At 38.3% G+C, this 27942-nt stretch overlaps 1 protein-coding gene across 4 annotated transcripts in view; it reads left to right on the top strand.

The window, feature by feature from the left end:
* The window catches only part of LOC5570050 (eukaryotic translation initiation factor 5), a 36343-nt gene extending 9107 nt beyond the window's left edge, over window positions 1-27236 (top strand). For 2 of the 4 annotated variants that reach the window (XM_021852884.1, XM_001658892.2), the window contains exons 3-7: window positions 14824-14920; window positions 14993-15180; window positions 15551-16060; window positions 16122-16380; window positions 25429-27236. In XM_021852884.1, the coding sequence (XP_021708576.1) occupies window positions 16168-16380; window positions 25429-26571 (1356 nt within the window). In that variant the 5' untranslated portion in view covers window positions 14824-14920; window positions 14993-15180; window positions 15551-16060; window positions 16122-16167 and the 3' untranslated portion in view covers window positions 26572-27236. Of the gene's footprint in view, window positions 1-10505; window positions 10745-14823; window positions 14921-14992; window positions 16061-16121; window positions 16381-25428 lie in introns of those variants that run through there. The other 2 variants (XM_021852886.1, XM_021852885.1) reach the window with 2 other exon arrangements.
* The last annotated feature ends 706 nt before the right edge of the window (window positions 27237-27942 follow it).

The following is a 27942-nucleotide window of genomic DNA, read 5'->3' as shown; positions in this document are numbered from 1 at the left end:
GTTCAGTAGCGCAACCAGGATTTGGCTCTAGGGGGGGTTTTGTAAACTTGAAGATAATGTGTTTTTGGGAAAATAAAACGAGTGTAAAAAAATTCGATGATAAAAATTGAGCAATATTGCTTGATTAACATTAAACAAAAAACTCAACGCCATATGCAAAGTAAGGCTATTATCTTCCACCCTGAGCATTTTTGTATAGAGTTACAAAGCTACTCAAAGGAAATTTGTTGTATCTGGTGAAAATTTCCAAAAGTTTCTTCGGGTTTCAAAAAACATTTCGTTCTTTACAAACATTGTCTTAGATTAAACTTTTTAAATATGGATTACAAAACGGGATTATTATAATATCATTTAGATCTTAATTTTTCGTAGTTTGTTCTAAAGTTTATCCATGTTACATTTGGAGGCACATTGGCTTGGATACGTTCAATCACTCTACGTCTGATCTGTTCCTTACATACGTTTTCAAGTTTTTCAACGAGCATGATGATCTTTCAGCGCAAGTCGCAGTAATAAGTATTGCGACTATCATTAGCAGTTTGCCGAAGGCAAAACAGCATTGCAGATATTGAAGCATTTCAAGATTGTAGACGAAACTGTGTTATTTTCCAGCTTACCAACAATCACGATCTCCCTTAATCTTTCCTAGGATTTTTGTTTGTTATCATTGAAAACTAATGAATTGCTTCTCCGGAAATTCACGTGCTATCTGGAGGTTATAAAATTCGGCAAAATGCTGAGCCAGCTAACAAATTTTTCGAAAAATCGAATTTTGATGAAAAATGCATTATTAAAGCGGTCTCAATATGTTTGTTTCACAAACTTCTCTTCAAAAACCTGTAGCTTATTTATAAGAAAAAGCGAGAAAATTTAGTGCTCCTCAATAGTCTTCAAATTAGAAAGCTACAACATAGAACAATATAATTGTTAACACAACTTACTGCTCCGATGTTTGTGGATTTTAGTGTTGAATTTCAAAAATATATTTGATAATTCCTATGGAAAAAATCTGCTCTGGGGGGGGGGTTTGACCCCCAAAACCCCCCCTTCGCCACTGCAGTGGTTTGTTATTTAAATTTGACCAAAAGTTTTCGCTTCGTGTGGAACACTCTGATGTATACTGGAAACATTCCCTATATAGGTACTATCTAAGAAGTGACAATGGAAATACGAGGGATACATCAAGTGGACTCAAAGATGTTTTTCATAACTATAACATAACATAACATACTATTCTAGTGAAACATAAATTCAAGACCAATACGTTCATCTTGATACTGCGTGATATGAAGCTAAACTTTATTCGACACAATTTAAGTTGAAATACTTTTAAACCTAGTATAGGGGAAATAGGGGCGTAATGAACACACGAGGCGAAATGGACACCTCCTTATCTGAAACCTTATGAAACCTGTATTGTATGTGAACTGTTTGACGATATGTATAAAATATGTTTAAACTTGTCGTTTTCAAAACGGCCAGTCACTATCAGCCCTGATTTCACAAAGATATCTATGAAAAAATACAGAACGTCTTCCTGTGAAATTCTTTAGGTACCTTGCTGATGTCCATAAACCAGATTCCCATTTCAAGAGAAAGGCTTTTTTTCTTAAATTCGAATAGACTATTTTCTTCATATCTGACTTTGATGATTAAAGGAGCATTTGAAAATCATTCTTGGTTTTCGTGGAAATAATTATTTTTTTCTTAAGTTTAACAAATATTTTTATTTCATTTAAGTGAAAAATACTTTGAAATTTATTGTTAGTTTTTTTTTTGTTTAATTGTTTTGATGCCGAGCTCCTAATTTTGAAAATAAATTTTTAGTCATCTAAAATGAAAAAAATGTCAAACATTTATATATTTTGGAGAATTTCTTGAACCTGGAATTATTTTCGAAACCTGAGAAAACCTGGTAATATCAGGGAATTTCATTTCTGTAAATGAGTAGATTTATGATTTTTGAACGATTGCAGCACGTCATACTTCCTACAAAGCTGGAAATTAGCAGAGGGTATAAATGGTCATAAAATAAAATTCAGTCCGCCATACATTATGTTTCAGCATAGATAAACAAATAAATAACATTTTAAACAATTTCCTTTAGAATGTATCGTGCTTTTTGATCTGGTGACCATGTTGCACAACATACGATTATGTGCAGTAATGCCTGAAGAAGGTGCTAGTGTGAAGCGTCAAACAGGAAGAAAAATGAAGTGTTGTGAAGTACAGGGTGTCCATCCATCCAGGAAAAGCGGGAAAAACCCGGGAATAAAATGACCGGAAAAAATACGGTAAATATCCGGGAATTAGGAGAATATACCGGGAAACCAATCCCTGAGGGATTTCTTGAAGGATTTAAGGAGGATTTACGGAACGATTCTCGATGAATTTCCGGTTGAATCCTAACGAAATTTATGGACGAATCTCAAATTCCGCAAGAATTTAGGAAAAAATTCTGGAAGTATACGAAAGAGTCAAAGAAGGATGTCCGTAAGCATCTCAGAAAGATTCCAGAAGAATCCTTGTAGTAGAAGAATTTCAGGAGGATTTCCAAGAGTTATCGAAAAATAACCTGCAAAATTCCAGCAGGATTTTTGGGAGGATCCTAAAGAGATTTACGGACAAATCCCATAGGGTTGCCCGGAAAAATCCTCGAAAAATATTCGAAAGAATTTTAACGGGATTTCGAAAGAATTCGAGAAGATTTACGCAAGAATTGCAGAGGCATTTCAGAAAAAATCTCCGATGGTTTTGTGGAAGCTGCAAAGAAGGATTTCTTGAAGAATCCAAGTTTTTTTTTTCGGAAGAATCCTCGACAGAAATCTTGAAGGTTTCCAGTAAGATTTTTGGAGGAGCTCCAGAGGAAAAATCCTAGAAGGATATCCAGAAGGATCTCAAAACTAATTCCAGAAAAGCTCCATTAAAATTTTCGGAAGAATTCCAAAAGGATTTTGCAAAAAGTCTCCAAGAAACATCCGGAACTCCAGAGGAAATTTCATAAGAACCCCTGGGCTATTTCCGGAAAACCGATTTGTTTCAATGTCAAGCACTATGGGCGAAACTAGATTTTTTTCCACAAAGTGTACGACCACCAATGTTTGGATAAAGTGTGCGCACCAATGTTTGGTGATTTGGTAGACAGATAGATTAAGCTTTTTGAAATATTAACGGTTTATGCACTGTGATCAAATCCTCTAAAGTGATGTATGCTGACGACTTCAAATTCTTCCGTGATGTCACCTCCTGTAGATTGCTGCGCACTACAAATGGACATTGACCGTCTGCTGGACTGGTGCAAGGAAAATGATATGGAGGTGAACATTAGAAAAAGCAACGTAATTACATTCTCGCGATTACAATCAACGTTCGCTTTTGAATACACTATGGGCGATAGCGTGTTGGAGAGAGTTGCATATGTTAAAGATTTAGGAGTTACGATCGATGCTAAGCTCAGATTCTCGCAACATATATCTTCCGTGACAGCAAAGGCATTTGTAGTTCTGGGTATAATCAGACGCAATACTCAAGCGTTTCGCGATATATACTGTCTCAAATCATTGTATGTATCTCTTGTACGCAGTATATTGGAATACGGCGTCACCGTCTGGGCACCTTACCATGCTGTTCAAATCGCTCGCCTAGAACGCGTACAGAAAACTTTCCTCCGATTTGCACTTCGTCATCTCCCATGGCGTAACAATCACCATCTCCCTCCTTATGAACAGCGTTGTGCCCTCATAAAGTTGCCTACACTACAGAATCGACGGGAACTTCTTCAACGATTGCTGATATTCGACCTGCTCAACAACAACCTTGACTGCTCCGATCTCTTGGAAAGGCTACGCTTCAACGCACCGGGAAGGTCGACGAGAAGATTCGATTTCTTCAGAAGGGCTACGCATCGCACCCAGTATGGGCAGAATAACCCTCTAAATATGTGTTGTCAACGTTTTAATGAAGTGTACCACTTGTTTGATTTTAATTTGTCCAAAAATGTGTTTAGATTAAGAATTAGCGCATAAGCTATAGTCTGTACGATAGTGAGTTTTATCGAAGATTTTTACAATCTATATAAATAAAAATGGAATGGTGTTTGTATGTCACGAAATGGCATACAAACGGGTTAGCGGATTTGGATGATTCTTTTTCCATTTTGTTCGTTAAGGGTTCCGACGTGTTTGTGTGTATAAAAGTTCCAGGACATTCACCGGGAAAGCCGGAAAAACGACAGTGAACGGAAGTGAGTGTCATTTTGTATGGGACGATTCGTAGCGGTTTTCATCAGCCTACTTGATGGCAAAACGAAGTTTGCCGGGACCACTAGTAAATAAATAAATAAATAAGAAGGGTATTTCGGGATTCTGGGCAAGGTTATTGGCGAAATTCTTGTTAGATGTCCATTTAGATTCATAGCCATGTTTTATGAGATATTTGCTGGAATCCTTACGGATATACGGATATCGAACCGATAATTGATCAATTTCTTGAAAGTTCAGAGATTACTGAAAAGGATATCAGCAGATTGCTATTATGGTTTTTAGTGGGTATTAGAATAGACCCTTGGATGATATTGCTTGAAATTCTTAGTAAAAAACTAAACAAAAAATTGCCAATTATTTTTTTGAAATCATTCTCCGTAAGCAGGATTTTTGATTACTATTAATGATACTGATTCTTAGTGTAGCCCTAGGTAAAGCCTCATCTCGATTACTAATTGGAGTAGTCCTTGATCTACAATAAAGGCTTATGAGACGCCTGAAAAGATTTTGTATAGATTTCTTCATATTTACAGCGAATTCTTCTTATCATCCCCGACAAATTTCTTGAATTTTTTTTATGAAATCATGACAAGCTCTTTGATGGATAAATAAATAGCGAGGTCATTTTGTTATTCCTAGCCAGATTTTTGATTCATGAGATTCTTGGAAGATGCAATTTTGAAATTATGTCAAAAGTGTTAGCCAATTTCATACGAGATCAAAAAAATGTATTTGGAGATATCGTTTCTGTTAATCGCTCCTTGGATTCAACATGAGTTCCACCAGATCAAGAACTTTTTAAAGAAGCGTCATGTCTTACGCGTAGTTTCGAAGGAATTGCAGAAGGAAATAGTTTGACTATAGAGCTTTGCCCTTATGTGAAAATATAGTCTAAATAAGAGGCGAACCAGCATACGGCTGGAAGTCTCTATAATAAAGCAAATCAATCAATCAAGAAATATAGCCTAAATTTAGATAAACTGAGCAGAAATTTTTCATATTATTCAGAATTATCTGTGTTAGATATTAAATTGAACTACCACTGTATCTGAAATCTTACCCAGACTGAAACATTTCAGCCTCGCACTTCTTTCTATTATTCACTTATGCCATTGAAATACAGTTTAGTTTAGAACAGAGTACTGATCACATGTGCAAAGTCTCCGTGGTTTATCCGAAAATCGTCATTTTGCCAGCAATTCTCCCATCCCGAAGATTACCACGGCCGATTGGAATTCTCGTTGTCGGTTTATGTGATAGTGCCAAAATACGTCGATCTGCTAGATTGAAGCGATATTCTCCCAACCGTTTGCCTTTCCGCGACCCATTGTCGCTGAGGTTGATGTGAACCTGTATCGAGCAAACGGCCGCATCACACCCCGTAAGAACCCGTTCCCGTCCTCGCTGTGGCCCCCAAAACATCAAAGTCAATTAACCACCCGTCCAGTGCCCATCAATCTGAGCTGTCTATGACTTGGGTGGACGGTCCTTAGATATTTCAACAAATAGTTTATATCTTTTTGTCCAAAACGTTTTTGAAATTTAAAACGTTTGAAGCTTATGGCATTTTATAAATATAAATAAAAATAGTTCATAAATAAGTCAGTTAAAGTCCTCCAAATTTGTACGAGAAAAAAAAAACTAAAATATCATTTGCCATCAGTTTGTCAATATTTTGGACCCGGGAAAATTGCGGGAATCGGAAAATTGGTTTTGAATGGACACTCTGGAAGTATGAAATATGGGAAATTCTAAATAACCTATTGTGCATTGGGGTCACTTTTGGCCAATCGATGAATGAGCTGTAACTACGTAGAGAAGATAGAAGAGATAAAAATCTGAAATTTTCTAACTTCCTAACGTTTGAAAACCGACCTCTAGGAGTGGCGCTTCAAAAAAGAGACAGATTCAAAAATGACCCATGACTTTGAAACGCTCTCAAAAATACATTTTTGAGCCGATTTTTGTTAATTTAGGAAATCTTTCGAAGTTTTCTCCAGGAATTCTACCAAAAATTCCTTCCAAGATAATCTCTACCACGATTTCTTCAGGGATTTTACCAGATATTTCTCCAGGAGTTCATTCTCACATGAATTTCTCCAGGAATCATGGGAGGCAGGTTCCGATAGGACTCCAGTTCATCCAGGGATTGCTCTAAGGATTATTGCAGGGATTACCGCAAGAAAATTTCTACAAGGATTTCTCTACAGATTTCGTGAGGATTTTCTTACACCTACACATTAATGCTTCCAGTGGACGGCTATGTCCTTTGAAGGAAGCACCACACTAGACAACGGATTAGCATGCAACGCCCAGTGGCACAATCGGAAAACGTTCCTGACGAAAAGTTTTTCGGACTGAAGCGGGAATCGAACCCACACTCCTTGACACGATGCGGCTAAACGCTTTGTTCCTGCAGGAATGCCGTTAGTGATTCCTTCATACATTCCTCCAGTAAAAAGTTTACTGGGATTTCCAGGAATTCTTCCATGGATTTGTCCAAAAATTCCCCTAGAGATTCTTCCGAGAATTCAGCTAGCGATTTCTCGAAATATTGTTTCTGAGATTGCTCTAGAAATTCCTCGCTATACTCCACCAAGGATTCCTCCGGAAATCCACAAGAATTCATGCAGAGATGTTTCCAGGGGTTACACAATCTGTTCTGAAATAATTCCTGAAGGAATTCCTGCAAGTATCCTTGAAGGAATTTCCGGATAAATCACTGGAGAAATCTCCAGTGATTTATCCGGAAATTCCTTCAAGGATACTTGCAGGGATTCCTCCTGAAATTATTCAGGAGATTTCTTCAGGGAATCTACCAGAGATTCAACCTAATCCTTAGAGATAGTCTTGTTTCACATTTTTCAAACTCGAACGCGTCCCGTTTAATTTTTTCCATCCCGGACCCGACCCGAACTCGAAACAATAACTGAAAAGCAAACCCGAACCCGAAACATGTGCGCTGTTCAAACCTGAACCCGACTCAAAACCCTAAAAAAATGTCTAAGAAAACCCTGAATAAAACCCGAATTCGAAAAGTTTCTAATGTATAGTGAAGCTTTTAGGTTATTACTCTGTTCACAATTCTTACCAAACTAGACCCAAACCCTACTTTTTTCTAGTCCGAATCCGACGGAAACCCGATGACAGTGTTGGTGGTCTAATGGCTACCGCTTCTGATTCATAAATAGAATGTTATTTGTTCAATCCCATGCCCGTCCCTTTCCTCGTACTTTGTAGTTGTATCTTTCACTTGCTTCTATCTACCACTCTTAATATATCACAGTTGATGTATCTATCACAGTTCATAGCATTTGCTAGAACCCGAGACGGACAGAAATAAACCATTTCCCTACGCTTCCATTCGTTCATCATTCTAGCATGCCTTCCTTCACGCCTGATACATAGGCAGTCTGCTAACCGAACCAGCAAGCCTCTCTGCCATAAAAATTACCCCACCCTTTCGCCCTTCCCGCATGAACTGGCGTTTACGCAGTGGTCAACCGTGGAAGCCAGTTGAAATGCATCATCAATTCCTTCCCCTTCCCCTCATTGGTCTGCATTCTGACGTGGCAGGCACCATTGTTGCCTAAAAATAGATGATCAGCAGCACTTATACACTGAGGGTGCCTGTTAATCCCAAGCAGTCATTTGGTTGGTTCCTTGTGTAAGTGCAGCTGATCTGGCAATACTGGAGTAGCAACCACGGGCGGCCAATCAAGCTCAAGCTCAAGTCCGAACCCGTCCGGTACCCGATAATTTTGTACAATTCAAACCCGACCCGGTCAAGAAAAATTTTAAATTGAAAACCCGACACCCGATCATCTCTAGTAGTCCGCCAGCGATTTTTTCTCTGGTAATCCCAGAATTGTTGTGGCCCACAAAAATGCCGTTGTTTTCTCCAACATTTCCCTTAGAAATTCCTTCAGAGATTCTTCCATGAATTCCGTAAAAAAATTATCTGAAATTAACCTAAGAATTCCTCCAGGGATTTCTCCATGATTTCTTACAGATATTCCTCCAGGAACTCTTTTCCTGAAATATTATTTTTTTAATTCCTGAATAAGTTCTTGGAGGAATCCCTGTAGGATCCTCTCGGAAAATTCATTATTCCTCCTGATGGATTTCATGAAGTAATCATTAGAGCAATTCTTGGAAGAATCCCTTGAGGAATTTCTGGTTAAACATCTGGAGAAACTTTCAGGACTCCGTGGTGGGATAGCCGAGGAATTCCTGGAAAATCCCTGGAGGAACACATGGAGATTTTTGTCGAATAATCTGTTAAGAAATTTCTGAAGGAAACCCTGTTTAGATTTTCGTGGAGGAATCCTTGGAGAAGTCTCTTACTGTAGCTGGATAAATTTCTGATAGAATCAATGAAGGGGTTAATATGTATATTGCTGAAGGAAACTCTAAAGAATTACCTGGGCAACTTGCTGAAGGAATACTGGAGGTATCTCTGAAGATTTTTCTGATGAAATCCCTTGATTATTCCTTAGAGGAATCCATGGAGATATTTTTATAGAAATTCCTCTCTATGAAGGAATCTATGGAGATAGGAATATCCTAGAGAAATCTTTTAAGAGATTGTCCAAATGTAATTCCCCAAGCAATCAAAAGTTAGGATAAAAGGGCATGCTTTGGCTTAACCAGCTCACTTTTTAGGTAGTTAAGCGAACTTTACAGTTTACATAAAGTGCATTTAAGTTGCTTATACACCTTATAAGTAGAAGAAAGGTTCAATTCAATCTTGTTTTTAACTTTCTAGTTGTTGATCAGTTCATTAGTTTCTCTCTTGTGAATCAAGTTCTGTTAATATCCGTGGTGCTTACTCAATCAGCGAAATCACTGAAACTAGAATTTGTACTAGAAGTGAACTATGGAGTTTACTGCTTCAGCACAATCCGAACTAGTGGTTACTTGGGTCTGGATAAACCATTGGTAAAATATCTAGAGAAATTCTTGCAGAGATTGTACTAGTGTAACCCCTGGATGAAAATCTGGAGAAAGCCTTGGAGACATCTCTGCAAGAATCCCTTTAGAGATTTTCCTGGACAAATCCTTGGAGGATTTACTGGAGGCATAAAGAAATATCTGGAAAAATCGCCCAAAGAACCTCTGGAGGGATTCGTGAAGCAATCCCTGGAAAAGTTCCCGGAAAAATCGTTGGAGAAACTGCTGGAGGAAACCCAGTAAACATTTTACTGGAGGTATTCGCGCAGGAACTCTTTGCAAAATCTGTAGAGAATTCCTTGTGGAGACTTTCCTGTATGAATCCTTGGAATAATTCTTGGACTTGGAGGAATCTCTTGTGAAATCTCTTGAGAAATCGTTATATGGATTACTGTAGAGATTATTTTACAGGAATTTCTGAAGAAATTACTGGAAAATTCTCTGGACTTTTTTTGGTTTGAATTCTTGTAGGAACCTCTAGAGGTTTTACTGAAAGAATTCTACCATCTACGTGTTAGTACAAGGTCAAAGATAAATAATTATTGCAATTTGGTACGATAGGTACCAAGCATTTCTAAGTTTACCAGTTTGCAAATTTTAAAATGCATTTTTAATCAAAAGAAACAATGGAGCTATAATTTCTGCATCAGTCTAATGTAGAACTTATTTGATTTGAGATGCTGGAATGAAGACGTCTTAAAATAGACCAAACCAATACATTGCATATCATTTTTCCAATAATCACAGTACCGCACAAAAGCTTTACCTTCGCGGATGTTTCGCGTTTCCAAATTTTCACTCCCTCGAAATATTTGAAATTGGTTCCGTTGGATACTCTCATGAGAAAATGTGGAGACTGCGCAGTGATCACGTGTTGGTGCAATTTATTGTTTTGGAGCTCATGTCTCGCATGGTGACTGGCCAATGATTGTTTGGTGCATGCATGGATGAAATTTCGGAATTTAACATTCTACTACGAAAACTAGCCAGTATACCATCATGTGCATATTGAGAGTATGCTAATTAGTCATGCTAAATAGTTCTGATCGCTCTGATTTGTGCTATCTAGCAACTGTTCGTTCGTTTAAAATTGTGCTGACGAACTATTCGCTTTTTAATTGCCTGGGCTCCAGATACCTTTTTTTGAAAAGTGCCCCATCCTGTGACTAGGAAGAGAATCCGGGCATCCGGATCATATGGCGGAAATACCACATCGAGATTTTCCTGGGAGAGCGAGAGAGCAAAGCTGGGCTCATAAAGTTTCTGCTTATTTCCCACATACTGCAGCAGTTGAATAATATCCTATCAGCGAGACGGTGACGTGTTTGTCCTTGTGCGAAAAATTTGCAGAAATTTCTGCTGCAAATCCGGTGTGATCCAGTGGAAGCTTGGCAAAATTCAGCTTTTACTGCTTGAACCCCATCTTCCGACAATAGGAAACATAGAATTCGGCGTGTCTAGTGCAGCCACTTCATCTGTGTATCATATGATTGGGATTTTCCAGCCGGAATCGACCGGCCATCACAGAGGTGAGTTGTGTTTCGATTTTTCATGGACTCCAGGGAAATGGACTGTTCATCTTTTCCAGTCTGAAGATGAGCATTGAGCATGTATGTATCATTCCAAAATTTTCGTTAGAAGTTGATGCGATAAAAGTTATAGAAGACAGACACTTAGATAATTTCCATTTTAATGCAGCTCATACTAATCCCGTTCTGAAAGCAATTACTGTCTTTGATACTGTGTTATTTCCTGTGGTCGCTGTTATAGGTTTTTGATTACTGCAACGACCTTGAACAACAACACAATGGTTTACATGAAGAATGTGTCGTTTAAAACATGTATTTGCGTGAAAGAAGACAAAAATCATGGCCTATTTTAATACAACTAAAGTATAGAAATCTTAATATTTGATAAAACATGGAAACAATTCAAAATTTCCTTTACAAAAAATGCTGAATTTGGATCATTAGAAAACTTATAACTAGAAATCTGTAAAAGGAGGTTAACAATAATAATAAGGTTACTCGTTCCCATAGTAAAATTGCATCACTTAGTGAAGTTTGCTTTATTTTGTAGCAGCATTGGTTCATGATATTACAGTAGAAGCTGGTTATAGCGACTGTCGTATAGAAAAATCGTTGACTAGAAAGGATTTGAAACAATAAATATGTGTGTCGTATTTCATCTTTTGCATGGAATTTTAACGAAATATGCAATGTTGGTGAATATGCCCTCCTTTGAGACTCGGACTCAAAAATGTGTATATATTGCTGTTTGCTTTTAACGTGCAAATGCAGTCTAAATAGGCTTCAAATGCGGAAACACAAAGTAACCAAAGGAGCAACCTTGATCAATATCACCGCCGACCCAGCCTAGAAACACAAACTTTGACTTCGCCTTCCTTAGCCGAGTGGTTAGAGTCCGCGGCTACAAAGCAAAGCCATGCTGAAGGTGTCTGGGTTCGAATCCCGGTCGGTCCAGGATCTTTTCGTAAAGAAAATATCCTTGACTTCCCTGGGCATAGAGTATCATCGTACCTGCCACACGATATACGAATGCGAAAATGGCAACTTTGGCAAAGAAAGCTCTCAGTTAATAACTGTGGAAGTGCTCACAAGAACACTACGCTGAGAAGCAGGCTCTGTCCCAGTGAGGACGTAAATGCCAAGAAGGAGGAGGAGGACTTGGCCTTCCTTGTTAAAAATCTTACCGCGTTTGGTGTTCCCGCATTTGAAATTTGCATTTCAAACGCACACAGCAATATTGATACATCTATATAAATAAAAATGGAGTGGTGTTTGTATGTCACGAAATGGCTCGAGAACGGGTCAACAAATGGTCGCAAGTTTTTCACTGTTGCCCTCTACAAGTGGTGCGACGTGTTCGTGCGAGGAAAAAGTTCAGGAAATTCTCCGGAATAATCGGGAAAACGGGAGAGAACTGATGTGTCCTTCTCCCATGGCGTTTGCGTGATCAGCATAGAGTATCCAGCCATTATCCATCCTATCAACGGCTTTGGATTGACTTGCACTCTTATTGCCACACCAAACGCTGCAAAATGAAAATTGATGCTCTTAACTTTGTATTGACTAATTTAACCTTCCGTCAGTCGCTCAAAAAAAAAGTTACACCAGCGCACAATGGTCGGAAAAAAACGAAGTTTGGCCAAAACTAATTTTATCGCCTTAATCGATGAAATATGTAATCTGAATATGTTATTTGGCGTTTTTATTGTTTCAGAAGGGGTTATTCACATATTACGTAACTTTTTTTTAAGTTTTTTTTACTAAAAATGCTATCAAATTTGGCTGAAAGCACAAATTTTGTTTGTATTTAAACGAGTTTGATCAAAATATGTATGAAGAGTGGTTAAATATATTTTATATAAACTTTATATGAAAAATATCGTCAAAATGTATGAAAATATTGAATTATTCAAATAGCTCTAACTTGTATATCAGCAAATTTCTGCAAAAAAATTAAACGTTTTTTGTAAGATCTAAGGATGTATTTTAATGTGCAATATTCGAAATCGCGGCGACATGACGCGACAAAAGTTGTTTTTCATGTTCAAAATCATCAAAATTACTAAAGTGTAATATTGAACAGTTTTAAAACTTCAACCACATATTTTTTTCCATCCTCATGCTCGATAAAAGTGTTGAACCATAAGCTTTCAGATAGTGCGTAACTTTGGGAAAATATTGCATTCCTTAAATATGAATTTTGTACTTTATTTTATTGTTGAATTTTTCATTTTTTTGACTACAGTCATTTTGACGTTATAAAAGTCAAAGAAATTTAAATTTTAATACAATTTCAATTAAGAATCATGATAATATAATACATGAGGTATATTTTAAAGTGATAAAAACCATAAAAATCTCAAAAAATTGTTTTGGTAGTTTTGGCCGCTCCTTTATATGGAGCCCGACCATTGTGCAGCGGTCGCATCGTGTACTGAGTACACGCGGAGCAATTTTGATTGGACATCCAAAGCTAGGCAAGATAAATATGGATGTCTTCGACAAATTTCTTCAGTCCAACGGTACCAATTGGTCAGTGGACAGAAAACACTTTGGAAACATCCTCATCTTCCTGTGGCCATCGGATTGTGCCCCGGGGGAACCGATGTAGTGGACATTTCGCAATGCAACATCTCGTACACAAATATCTCAGGATCTAGATTTTTTAGCAAGATGGTGTCTTCGGCAAAGTTGTTCAGTAGGTCAAGGGCTAACATTTGAAAGGCTGCTTGTTTCGAAATTCTGCCACCAGATGGTGCTAGTGAGCATTTAATTTTTCAAACACCGATATCTCAAGATCCTGATTACCTAGAAAGATGATGTCTTCGACAAAGTTGTTTAGTAGGTCAAGGACTAACATATGATAAGCTACCAAAGTCCTTGGCCTACTAAACATCTTTGCTGAATATCATTATCTTAAGATATTCGCGATCAAAATACAGCATGATCACTAGTGCCATATGGTGGTAGAATTTCAAGTTGGGTGGCATATTACATACTAGACCTTGACCTATTCAACACTTTTGTCGAAGACGTCAACTTTATAGGTAACCAGGATCCTGAGATATCTGTGTTCGCAAAATATCATGCTCACTAGCGCCATCTATTGAAAGAATTCCGAATCAAGATGATCATCACATGGTAGCCCTTGAACTACTGAACAACTTTGCTGAAAACACCATCTTTCTAAAAAATCTGGATCCTGAGATATTCGTGATTGAAATATTGCATGCTCACTAGCGCCATCTTGTGGCAGTTTTTCTTGTTAGGTAGCTTATCATATGTTAGTCCTTGACCTACTAAACAACTTTGTCGAAGACATCATCTTTCTAGGTAATCAGGATCTTGAGACATCGGTGTTTGAAAAATTAAATGCTCACTAGTACCATCTGGTGGCAGAATTTCGAAACAAGCGGCCTATCAAATGTTAGCCCTTGACCTACTGAACAACTTTGCCGAAGACACCATCTTGCTAAAAAATCTAGATCCTGAGATATTTGTGTACGAGATGTAGCATTGCGAAATGTCCACTACATTGGTTCCCCCGGGGCACAATCCGATGGCCACAGGAAGATGAGGATATTTTCAAAGTGTTTTCTGTCCACTGACCAATTGGTACAGTTGGACTGAAGAAATTTGTCGAAGACATCCATATTCTATCTTGCCTAGCTTTGGATGTACAATCAAAATTGCTCCGCGTGTACTCAGTACACGATGCGACCGCTCGTGTGACGGGCCTGGTAAAAAAAGTTACACGAGCGGTCGCACTGGTGTACTGAGTACACGCCTAAAAACTTAGGTTAAAAACACGATGTTTTCGAATAGTTTTCGTTGATTTTTTCGAAAAATTTCTTCTCTACAAGCAAGAAGAAGAGTAGATCTTGGAATAGGACCAACACCCGGATCAATTTGAAGAGATTTTCAACGTGTTTTTCGACTTTTCGCAAAGTGCGTGTACTCAGTACACTAGGGTGACCGACGGTGGGTTAATGATAATGTTTAGTTCTTCCAAATATATATAACTGATTATCTGAAAACCTAATACTAATTCATCACTTTCTCTTTTATTTTGCTTTCAGAAACACCAGCACTCAAAGGAGCACCGCTTTCTCCCCTCTTAAGGAGTTTAAGTGGTACATTGTGCATGATTTCTCAACAGCGTAGCGTAAGTCACAGGTATGGTATACTGAAGTTATAATAATCATTCTTCTATCCCATATTGATCACCGCCCTCCCTTTTCCTTTCAGGACTTCTAAATATTCCAGCAATAGACATCGGAAACTGCAACCATTTAGAGAAACGTGAAGATCCTGTCGTTCCAGGGACACTTTACTTGCCGAACACCGTGTTAGTCGTCAGAATCCGAATCAACAGCTAAAATAAAAGAAAAAAAAATCCGTTTGCGTCGCCAGCAGTTTATTAGTGAAAGCGAGAGGTGAGGCTATTTGCCGTTTAAACTTACACCGGAAACAGCGCTGTAAATAACAATCAAGATCTCGTTCAACATTGGCGGATCGTAGCATCGCTGCCCAATTTCCAAGAATAAGCGTCTCAACGCTTCCAGTAACTGTGCGTGTATGTGTTTGGAACTGTGTGAATCGGTCACTGGGAACAGCAAAATCGGTTTTCCAAAGTTAACCATTAGTAGATTATCGCATCCTTAGGTTTAGATTTATTTCCGTTGTTTCAGCAGTTTCTCTTATTACGTTTGTTTATGTTATAACTGGAACTTGTTTATCCTTTTAGTTGCTAGCACTTCTTTATTTTGTTTTTGTTTTGTTTCCTTTTTCGTTTTCCACTCTTAGATAAGTGCTGCAGTGTGAGCAATCGAAATCGCGTCAAGTTCTATCATTGTCTACGGGAGCGCAGCAAACTCCACCCATAAATTATTTGAAGGCAGTAGCCATACAGCACAGTAAAATTCCTAATCGAGCCGTGAAATCAGCACCATTGCGCGTCAGCAGAATACACGAATCCGTAATCCATATACAAATGCTTTTGATATCAACCGTGGAACCACAAATCGGAGACGGAGACTCAATTGTCACCATCATCGACAACATCGTAGTAAAACCTAACAGTTGTAAACTTAAACTGAGCGGTCCCATCCTCTCGCATCAGTGTCAGCAAATGAATTTGGCTTGCTAGACGATATAAGCTTACAGGGCGACAGTAAACTGGCAGGACCCGCCAGAAGTCCATCACGTGTATCATTCCGGATTAAAATCGATCCCAAGTGAGAGACAAATCATAGTTCGTTCTGAGAAGAGAGTATACCAATACTATCGAGATTGAAAGATTTTATCTTACTGATTGTGAGTACTATTGCTTTGTCTACATTTTCCGGAATATAACCGATATGCATGCAATTCGCAGGTGTCACTTGTTCCATCTAAGAGTAAAGTAACGTCCTATCGCCATCATGGGTACCGTAAACGTCAACCGCAATGTGGCGGATGTGTTCTACCGTTATAAAATGCCCCGGATTAATGCCAAGGTCGAAGGAAAGGGAAACGGCATCAAGACGGTCATCGTCAACATGGCCGACGTGGCGCGTGCAATTGGCCGTCCGGCAACGTATCCAACCAAGTACTTTGGTTGCGAGCTGGGCGCGCAGACTCAGTTTGACTACAAGGTAGGTACCTCTCATGTAAAGGTAATATGTATCATGTTGGGCTTGGCTCTGACAAAAAATCATAACTATTAAAACTTTACGTATCAAAAGATTACTTATGATTGAGAAGAATACCATTCTGCGACAGTAATAATCTATCGCGACATGAAATACTAGAAATTCGGAAACAGAAAGACCTAGGCTGTTCCCGGCACTTCGACAGAAAAGTTTTAAGCACCGTCAGTGCACCCAGTAGCCGCTTATGCTCGCGAAAAAAATTACTATTTTAGCTGACTATGCCTGTCCTTAAAACTATCATGGAATTTCAGAGAAAATTACTATATTCGTAGTACATCCCACCGCCCTTCTGGTACATTTGACAGAATTTTTTTTCGTTAATCTGATTTCGATTGTAGACATTGTAAAATCATGTGAATCTGTGGTCTGCTTAAAATTGTCAGTGCGAGCGCTTAAGTTAACCATTAGGAAGTAGTTTCGACCGCACAATTTTTTTGCGTGTATGGATACACGGCCGTCACGTGTTAATGTGAAATAATTATGTCAAATACTTATTTCACATAAACAAACATGTTGCTGAAACTGAATTGTTAAGAAAATCAATGCTTAATTATCATTTTTACGTGCTTCTTAAAAATGCGCAAAGTTTGGAGCTGCGCAAAGTTAGGTGCGTACACGGTAGTCCTATTTGAATAATGATTTTTTGGTAAAATTTCAAAGTATTTATGTTAATCATCTGGGAAAAGCTCTCCAACAACTTGCCCGTCGTATCTAGTAGACAGATAGGTCTATACGCTGACGGGTCACTTGGTGGTTTCCCCGCCTTTTGTAAGGGCACTAATTTCGGTCGCTTCCTTACATCCGGGAAGATTCCTTGATCTACACTACCCGCCATAAGTATGGAATCGTATCACCTAGCATTGCAACACCCCAGTTGAATATTGCAGAACCCCCCAATAAGTGTAGCATCACCTAAAAACAGTAATATTTATGATGTAATAACTCGGAATCCTTACTTTCTACAAAGTTGCGGTCTTCGGCAAAGTTGTTCATCAGCCTTATGGCATTTATTTGTTGAATTTTGTATGGGTTATTTTGCGCTACGTGTGCATGTAAATTGGGCATATTGCAGCAGATTCTAGCTCGTGATCCCAACCTCCTAGAAAGTTCGTGTCTTCGGCAAAGTTGTTCAGATTTTCAAAGCAATTTGAGGCAGCACTGCTTAGTTAGCAATTTTGCCACTACGTGGCACTAGTGTACATATTATTTGATCATATTTCAATATACTTTAGCTCATAATTCCGACTACCTAGACAGTTCGTATATTCAGAAAAGTTGTTAAGAAACTTGAAAGCAATTTGAGAAAGCACGTGTTTAGTTCGCAACTTTGCCGCTATGTGACGATGGCGTGCATGTTATTGGGTAATGTTTAGCAAACTCTAGCTTATGACTCCGACTACTTAGAAAGTTTGTGTCTTCAACAAAGTTTTTAAGAACCTTGAAAGCAATTTGAGGCAGCACTGTTTAGTTAGAAATTTTGCCGCTACGTGGCGGTAGTGTGGATGTAATTTGATCATATTATAGCAAGTTCTAGCCCATGATTCTGATCAATTAGAAAGTTCGTGTCTTCGGCAAAGTAGTTCGGAAGCTGGAAAGCAATTTGCAGCAGCCCTGTTTAGTTTGCAATTCTGTCACTACGTGGCGCTACTATGCATGTTATTTGGCCATATTCTAGCATGATCCCGACCACCTAGAAATTTCTTGCCTACAGTGAAGTTGTTAAGAAAGCTTGAAAGCAATTTGAGACAGCACTGTTTAGTTAGTAATTTTGCTGTTAGCACCACAGGGTGTTTAAAAATATAATTTTGAGAGAAATAACAAAATATGCGAATAGAAATATTTTTGAATCACGAATAGTTAAAAGAAAGTATGTTTCTACAAACTTGTACACTTAGGACAAAAATCGAAACATGATGGAATATAATATAATAGAGTAAAGTGGGGCAAGACTTTCTTTTAAAGATTTCTAGCTCAATTCACAACAAAACTTAAAAACGTCATGGTGGTTCGAATGCTATTCAAGTAAGAGACTTTCATTCCAAATATCATAAAAATCGATTGAGATTTGGAAAATTTATGGCTATTTGTTGTTTTTCAACGTGAATATTGTAATTTTTGGTCAAACTTTCGTTACGTGGAACCAATTGAAGATAAAATCTTTTTCAATAATTGATGTAAGGGCGTTTCTAAGCCTATCATAAGGATGCTTTGAGGTGTATTAGTTTTTGCATAAATGCTTGGAAACAATTTTTGGCCCATAGCGGGGCAAAAGTTCGAATCAGCGGGACAAAAGTTCGACCCATGTATAAACTCACGGAAAAATTTGCAAATTGCCTAAAACCCACATGTTATCTTCAAATTTAGCAAAATTTGTCTGATCGTGCAAAAAATGTCACCAAAATTTAAATTTTTCACTTAGTTTTGGCGAAAAACTGCTATTTTTGAATAAATTACAATTAACTCTGTTTTGGGCAAAATTTTGATGAAAATTTAGTGTGTATTTTTCGTCAAACTTAAGTTTACGGCTGGTGTAAAGTATGCCTGTAATAAAAATATCGATATTTTGTGTTTTAGCCAGCGAACTTTTGCCCCACACTTGATTCGAAATCTTGCCCCACCGATGGGGCAAAAGTTCGTTTAAGACAATTAATTTTGAAACTGTTATAACTAAAAAGGAATAAATATTTTAACACAAGTTTGTTCGGCAAAATTATAGCCAATATGTTGAACGTTCACTGTATGGTGTTAGTTTTGTTTCAAATGGTATTGTTTTTCTGGAAACTTTGATTTTACCACTAAGGTCGAACTTTTGCCCCACCTTACTCTACAATGTGAATCGATGTATTTGTTTGTTTTTATAATATGCAAACATCAAAATTGCCAAATACCAAACAGTGTTTCCTCAAATTGTTTTTGAACAACTTTCTAGCTCGGGAGCATGATCATGATCATCTAGCTCATGAGCTAGAATATGGAATAAAACCAAAATTACATGCACACTAGCGGCAAAACAGTTAACCAAACAGTGCTGTTTCAAATTGCTTTCAATCTATTGAAATATGACCAAATTACATACACACAAGTGCCACGTAGCATCAAAATCGCTTACTAACAAGGGAGGGTCACGATCACGACCCCCGGGGATTTCAACCAAGGGTGGAGAGCGGCTGTCAACTGGGAGTAAAATTGAAAAGCCGCCAACCTAAGTCCAGAACCAGTTTTAAGGCTTAACACGGAAAAGTGAAAATCATTCTTCGCAAAATTACAGGTAATCAATGCGCTTCAAAGAAATTGTTTGCAAGCAGTTATTTGCTACGTGCTACTGCAGTGCGCTGTTGGCAATTTAATCAGAAAATTCTGCTGAATTCCCAAAATAGATATTTACGAGAAAATTGATTACGCCTTCATCATTGTTTGGTCGTTATTTTGTATGGTTGTTTACATTTTAGAACCAGCGACACGTTGAGGTAGCAATAAAGAGCCGCCCACCCTTGATTTCAACCGGACTATTTTTGTTGAATTCTATATGTCAAAATATGGATAAATCCAAAGCCTTTCGGGTGATGGGCCAGTGGTGTAGCCAGGAGGGGCTCTTAAAGGTGCCATTTTTTGCACGTCGAATATAATTTTAAAATTTTCTTATTCACCTAAAAACTTCAGTTTTAATACCGATAGTAGTAGTTACAGCTAGAATGTATCATTGTATATTATATCATGTATTAAAAATGTACATTTATCATACCAGAGGCGTAATCCGGTTGAAAACTCGTGAGTACAATTTTATAAAAACCTACACATTTTTGGTGTCAATTTCCGACCACTTGACGCTATTCTCACCCTTACCATGAAAATGGTGAAAGGCCACATGATTTCTCCAATAGTGTAGACAGGAAGGGCAAACATTAGGGCATTATTAACAATGGAGGAGATTGGGAAATACGGTTTGTTCTGGTAAAAGAAGAAAAAACAATGATGACCTACGAATGTTTTTCAAAACTACACTTCTCAAAATGTGGAAAATACATAAGGGGCCATCCATAAATCACGTGGTAACATATTGGCAGGAGGAGAGGGGGGGGGGGATTCTACCAAAAGACCACAGGTCATAAATATTTTATTTTTTTTAAGGACGATAGACCACAAGAGGACAAAGGGGTCTGAAGATCGGAAAAAATGACCACGTGATTTATGGGCAGCCCCGTAGAATGTGTATATTTCAAATAATATGGATTTTTTTAGATAAAAATATTATAAAGAAGATGAAATTATAATTTATTATGAAATCAGGGCAATTGCCAGAAGAATATGTTACAGTAGAGTAGATGATGATTGGACTACTATACTTCAGTGGCTGACAAATAATCACCGTTACCATAATAGGGACAGCAGTTGGTCAACGTACGTTTCCTCACATCAGAAAAACTGTCAAATCACGATTTGGTGGTATTTCTGGATGAGGTTCTGTGATCATATTTGGTTGGAAGATAAAAAGTTATTCTATTGATCAGTTCTTGGACATCTAATAAAGGTTTCTCTATAAATCTACATACCTTAAAAATGTTGAATGCATCAAGAGATAGATTTTGCCTATCTGGTATCGCGCAACACCCCGATGTGTACTTCTCCCGTTCATATAAATACTTTTTCTGGTTTCTGACAGATAAACTACTAGATAGCTAAAAACAACATCAATATTTGGCACAGGGACTATGTTCTTCGAGTTTAATCGTTTCAACCCAATCAGTTTACTTCTAAACGGTTTGAAAACCTTATATGGTTTGATGTTTTTCAAATGCGATTATATTGCAAACAGTGGTGGAAAGAATCATGCCGTTTACGCAAAATGAACCAATATTAAGCAGGATCCACACTCACACGCTCACGAACCAACAGCGACCGATTTGGTCACAGATTCTTGCATCGGAGAACCAGAACAAAACAAATGTAAAAAGAGTGTGATTGCTGGATGAGCAGAGTCTGCTCACAGCCGTTCTTTTTTCCGTTCCTAGCTTTTTATGTGAATAATTGGATGGATTATGATTATAATAGATAGATTACAAACTAATGTACGACAGTATTGAAACAAGTAACCGATTTGTGGTGTTATTGTAGAAATATCACAGGGAATCGGACGCGTGATTGCATGTCAAAATAAAATGATGCGATGCCCTTTACAGTATATGTGTTCGGGCGATCGTGAGCAAAGAAAGTAAGAACGCAATCGCACAAAATGAACCACCGATGCAGTAGCATTTTTATGGTGTACATGAACAGACTCTGTTCACCGTTTTACAGCACTGATTGCAAATCATCCGGAACCCTTCGATACGTTAATAATACTTTATGGTCAATGTTTTGCAAATTGGCAGACAGCGATATGTAAGATATATATTCAGTCAAATCTCGTTATAATGTACACTCGATGTAATACAACTAGACATTAAACATACATCTATGAGCCCTTTGAAGTTGTTTTCAATAAATTTTTACTTGTACTTAATGTACCGATATTTACTGTTAAATCCATTCGAATGGAAAGATATGCTTGGTGTCAATTTTAAAACCATCCGTAAACTATACACAAAAAATTGATTTTCCTCTATTTTTATGTTTAATATTTAACATATTTTTTTATTATTGATAGTTGATGCCTGATTCAGTAGGATGTTGAACAGAAAAAGAAGTTTCAAGGTATGCAACTAATGTAGCTTGGTATAATTTTAAATTAACTTACAATATGTTTATATTTTTTTTTTCAATGAATGCCTACACTGGCGACACTTTCGATTCATATAAAAACATACTTATGCTCTTTCATATTTTGTGTAGTTCAAAAAATAGCCAATAGAATCAACCATAAGCCATGTCGTTTTCTTCCCTTATCAGTAGAAACAGTATTACCTTATATTCTACATTGTTATATTCGATATTACATTGTTGTTGTATTACATTGTTATTGTATTCGATATGCAAAAATTTGCACCTTTAAGAGCCCCTCCTGGCTACACCACTGGCCCATCACCCGAAAGGCTTTGGATTTTTCCATATTTTGACATATAGAATCCAACAAAAATAGTCCGGTTAAAATCCCCGGGGGTCGTGATCGTGACCCTTCCTTGTAAACAGTGTAGCCTCAAATTGCTTTCAAGTTTCTGATCAACTTTGCCGAAGACACAAACGTTCTAAGTAGTCAGGATCATGAGCTAGAATCTATTGGAATATGACCGAATTTCAGCACACTAGCGCCACTTTATAGATGGTCAGGATCATGAGCTAGAGTCTACTGGAATATGACCAAATTACATACACACTAGCGCCACGTAGCGGCAAAATTGTGCATCCAAAACTTCACCTGAACAACTTTGCTGAAGACCGCAGTTTTGCAGGAAGTAAGAATTTCGATCTTATATTTTTTAGGTGATGCTAAACTTTTCGGAGTGCTGCAATATTCAAATGGGGTTTTGCAATACTAAGTGATGCGATTCCTTACTTATGGCGGGTAGTGTATGTAGCGTTGCATCGGGGTTCCTAACATGTCCGGATCCGCATTCACTGCTGCTTTTAAGGCAACATTCAGGCTACTATCGGGTCCCGGTGACTTGTTTGACGCGACTTCTGCCAGTTCTTCGTTTGTCACCCTCGCCACACATTCTCCTTCATCTGCCGCATACGGCGCTGGGGGCCATTGGCTTGTAAAACAATGCGGGAAGAATGCATCGATTATCGACCGCAGCAACTCGGGCGACTTCTCTTGGGGCGCTATGACACCTTTGGTCTTAGCCATTACCACTCTGTTACAGATATGAAGATACTCTATGCCATGAAAAGTTGAAAAAATGTCCCTTACGAATAGATCCTCGACCACGGATTCGAACCCACGTTCCTCAGCTTGGTATTGCTGAACAGCTGCGCGTTCTACGACTATCTGGGCTCCTAGAAATCTTGGTATGCGATCGCGAAATTCCAATACAGAGCTAATGTTGATTTTCATACTGTGACCTATAAAAACACATTTCCTCGACACAAAATGACTATCGTAAGCAAGTCTGGTTATTTAGAATACAGGTGAATATTTTGGGTCCAGTTTCAGAACCAAACGACCAATTTTCATCATTAGGAAATACCCATTATTCGAAACTTCAAATAACACTTTTTTATAAAAATTAAAACTTTTGGAGAGATTTGGGCTCCCCAAGCACCTAAACTTCTTACCACGTCTACGCCAGTGAAAACGTTGACCTACCATTAGGCAACGAAACCCGTAACTGGGCACCCTGAGCACCCAAAACTCAGGTGGTAAGTCCCACGTCTGCGGCCGTATCAACATACTGAACAACACACAACAAGAAAGAAATCTGGATCCTGAAAAGAAACAAAAATCAATAAGTTAGGCACAATTGTGCTACTTTGTAGCCAACTCACCCAGGCTGTCAGTCGATCTCCCCTCCGTCACGATACGATACGATGTTTTGGAGGAGAGAAACAGCCTCCTACATAAGGCATATCGTCTTGAATCAGGGATGCTGCCAGGATCAACCTTTTACTGAATCCTCACCGCTGCTACCGGTCGCTCATCGGTCCAATAGCTGGTGGGTGGTCTTTCCCCGCACCCGTCATAGCCTCTTTCGCTGGGCACATCTTCGTAGGAGGAACAGAATGCTGGCGACCAACACCCACGAGTCCATCACTGGTACTGACCAGTCCACGGCGGTTTTGGACAGACCCGGAGTTTGCCCGAAATTGGTGGAAACAAGAGAGAAAGAAGAAGCGTGTAAACGTTAAACGTTAAAAAATACGTTGTAGTGATTTCTTTTTTATTCAATTCAAATTTTAACTTGTAGTATTGTTCCTTTCGTCTTACCTGTTTGTTTGAATGTGTTAACTGTAAAGTAATTAGTATCGTGAAATCTGTGAAAATCTTCAATGTAAGCTGCCTAGGCTAGCCCACCTGGCCAGATTTTTTGCCGTTTTAAAGTGGCGAACTCGCCAAGGGCGAAAAGCCACTCAAATAAAGATAAATAATAATACTTTTGGAGATAAAGTTCGGGCATTCTGGACGTATATTTGCCATTTTGGGCTTTGTTTAGTAGTCCCGGATTGTTGTTTCCAGTATTTGAATTTAGTGTATTTGGATGTGGTCGATCGTCATGTTGAAACTCAGGTTTAGTAACAAAGATCCATTTTCTTATTTTGGAAGATCAATGCTTTATTTTCTGAAATGTTGATTCTATTGGTAATCCTGAAAAAAGCTAATGAGAATCTGGAAAATTTCTAATAAATACTCACAGCATATTCAACGAAATTCTCATAAGAATCCTCTTCGGATTCTCATCAGAATCCCCTCAGAAGTCTCATCAGAATCAATATAATCCGCTTAAGATGTTCAATATAATCCTCTCAGAATTTGCATCAGAATTCTCTCAGAAGTATTAAATGTTGGATCTCCTACTCCCAATATCATAGGATCCTATTCTTTTAGGAGTAGGATCTCATCAAAAGACATCTACGAATGTTATCAGAATCCTTCCAGAATTCTCATCGTTCCAAGGAATCTGATGTGAGTCCTGAAACGATTCTATTGAAAATCCTGAGAGGATCAATATGTAGTACCAAAATAATTCTAATAAGAATACGGAGAGAATTCTGACGTGACTCCAGAGAGGCCATTCCTAAACTACGTGCTCATTTATGGTAGGGATTTTTGTATGATCCATAATCACAAGGGGGTAGATGGTCCCACGAGCTGAAAAAAAACCTCGTAGCTTAGACAGCCCCTATAAGAATTCTAATGCGAATCCTGATAGAATATTTGTAAGGAAGGAGTCTGTTGGAAATATCTGCCATAGAATATCGGAATCGGCGTTTTTTTTTTCTAATTTTGACGATATTCCTTGTTCTCTTACGTTGATATTATAATAGTACCAACTAAAATCTAAAAACCTAATACACCTCAATTAAACTTCTATCAAATCGATTAATTATTTCTTCCAGAATGAACGCTTCATCGTCAATGGATCGCACGACGCCAACAAGCTGCAAGATCTGCTGGATGGTTTCATCCGCAAGTTCGTTCTTTGCCCGGAGTGCGATAATCCCGAAACTGATCTGATCGTGTCGTCGAAGAAGGGTACCATCTCGCAGGGTTGCAAAGCGTGCGGATTCCACGGTCCATTGGAGGTCAATCACAAAGTTAATACCTTCATTATCAAGAATCCACCGAACGTGAACCCAGCAAACCAGGGCGCGTCGTTGACTGAGGGAAAGCGCAAAGCACGTGCTAAGAAGGGCGGCGAAAATGGCGATGACTCGAACGCCGCTGACAGCACTCTGGATGCTTCCACCGCTGCCGATGACACCATTGATGGCCAAGCTGGACGCATGAACGGAGATGACGATGAGGACGTTAACTGGACGGTAGACACTTCGGAGGAAGCTGTCCGTGCTCGTATGCAAGATTTGACTGATGGGGCGAAAAACATGACAGTTTCGGATGATTTTGATAAAACCGAAAAGGAACGCTTGGACATATTTTATGAGCTGGTGAAGAAGAAGCGCGATTCTGGTGAACTGGAGAATGTTCAAACTCATAAGGAACTCTTTACGGAAGCTGGTCTCCTAGATATCCAGGCAAAATCGACCCTTGTACTGGCTGAACTATTGTTCACTGCTAACATTGTCCAAGAAGTTCGTAAGCATCGGAAATTGCTGCTTCGTTTCACCCATGAAGACCTCAAAGCTCAAAAATACTTAATCGGTGGTCTAGAGCAAATTTTCTCGCTGCATGCTGATAAACTAATGGAAAAAGTGCCCAATATCTTCAAGCTGTTCTACGACACTGACATCCTGGATGAGAAGACAATCCTCGAGTGGTCGCAAAAGGTAAGCAAGAAATATGTCTCCAAGGAGGTAGCTGCGCAAATCCACGAGAAGGCTCTTCCGTTCGTCAAGTGGCTTCAGGAAGCGGAAGAAGAGGAATCGTCCGAGGATGAAGATGACTCCGATGTCGAGATCGAGTATGATGATCGTGCCAAAACCGACTCCCTGCGCAAAGAACCTGTCAAGCAAGAGGTCAAGAAATCGAAGCCTATCGAGGAGGAAGAAGATGGTGACGATCTCAACATTGATGAAATTTAAATGTGTGTTTTCTCCCAAAATCAAACCAACAAAATTCCCTGTTCTAAATTTAAACATTCATTTTTGAAATGCCATTTAAAACAAAAGCTGATAACAGTATCACAACAACCAAAAATCTATTGCGCAATTCAGTAGCAAGTAAAAAGTCACAAACATTATAAACATGATTGTTTGAAGCTCCATAGGAAGCGACGATGTTTGTAAATGTTGGTATGAACAAACATGTCAGATAAATAGCAAGTACTGATTGGTCAATTTTGAGGGTAAACGATTTCAATTCTATAAAACAAAAATTCGTTTGTACAAGTTTGTAACCCCCATTCTTTAGTAATAATAAATTTCAAAGTTAATTTTGAGCGACACGAATAGCAATATTTTTTGACGGGGAACAATGGCTTGGTTTGATTCAATCTTTTCACATTTTTAATACTTTATCACAAATTTGCTCTGGGTTTAAATTTTATGCATATGTTCCATTTATCACAAAAACTTGATGCTTTTAATAGAATGTTCTATTCCTACGCATAAATAAAAGAAACCTAAGCAAACAAAATAGGGCAGGCATCGGTTTGTTCGAATGGAAAACTGAAATAAATATTTAAAGATACGAATAATATTGTAATCAAATTATGTTTATCAGCAAAAATACACAATTCAAAAAACAATGAAAGTATGAAAGTTCTTAGAAAGAAACTCCTTATAACAATTCTTAGGGATTTTGTAGAGTATGGGACAAAAAAACGCCGAATCCGCCGAGGAGTTGGATTGAGCTCTATTATTATTTGTTTGTAGGTAATAGAGTGGCTTTTTTCCCTTGGCGATTTCACCACTCAGCAATCCGCAAAGCAAACAAATTGACTAGATCTGTAGAAAATTGTTCCGGATTAAACCAATCTTCACACAATTTTAGCATCCTGAGAAAACTACTAACCCATGATTTCCCCTATACGCAGGCCCGGATTTGCGGGGATGCCGAGGGGGCAATATTGCAGAACAAGAACATAAAAAAATAAATTCCGGATAATCAAGTCTAAAAGTCCGGATAATCGAGCCCGACCTGTATATATTTATTTAAAAATTTAAAAATATCTACACAATGAAAGAAACGTTAATCACTTCGCATATTGCTGCAATGCCGACTGCTATTCAAGTCCTTAATCGGAAATATCTGAAGCAAAATTGGAAAAATATTGATGCAATCTTTGCTACTGTTATCCAAGTCTCGATGAATCATATACCTAATATTCGCGAAGTAATGTTGGTATAGTCAAATTCGAATTTTTTGGAGTTTTCCGGATATTTCATTTTTATAACACTGAACTTTCCTATGCTTAGCGTTTTCCGCTCATTTTGTACCAATTAATTTTGCCT

Source organism: Aedes aegypti, chromosome 3, assembly GCF_002204515.2.
Source record: "Aedes aegypti strain LVP_AGWG chromosome 3, AaegL5.0 Primary Assembly, whole genome shotgun sequence".
Classification (NCBI taxonomy): domain Eukaryota; kingdom Metazoa; phylum Arthropoda; class Insecta; order Diptera; family Culicidae; genus Aedes; species Aedes aegypti.
This window is presented reverse-complemented; position numbering and strand designations above follow the sequence as displayed.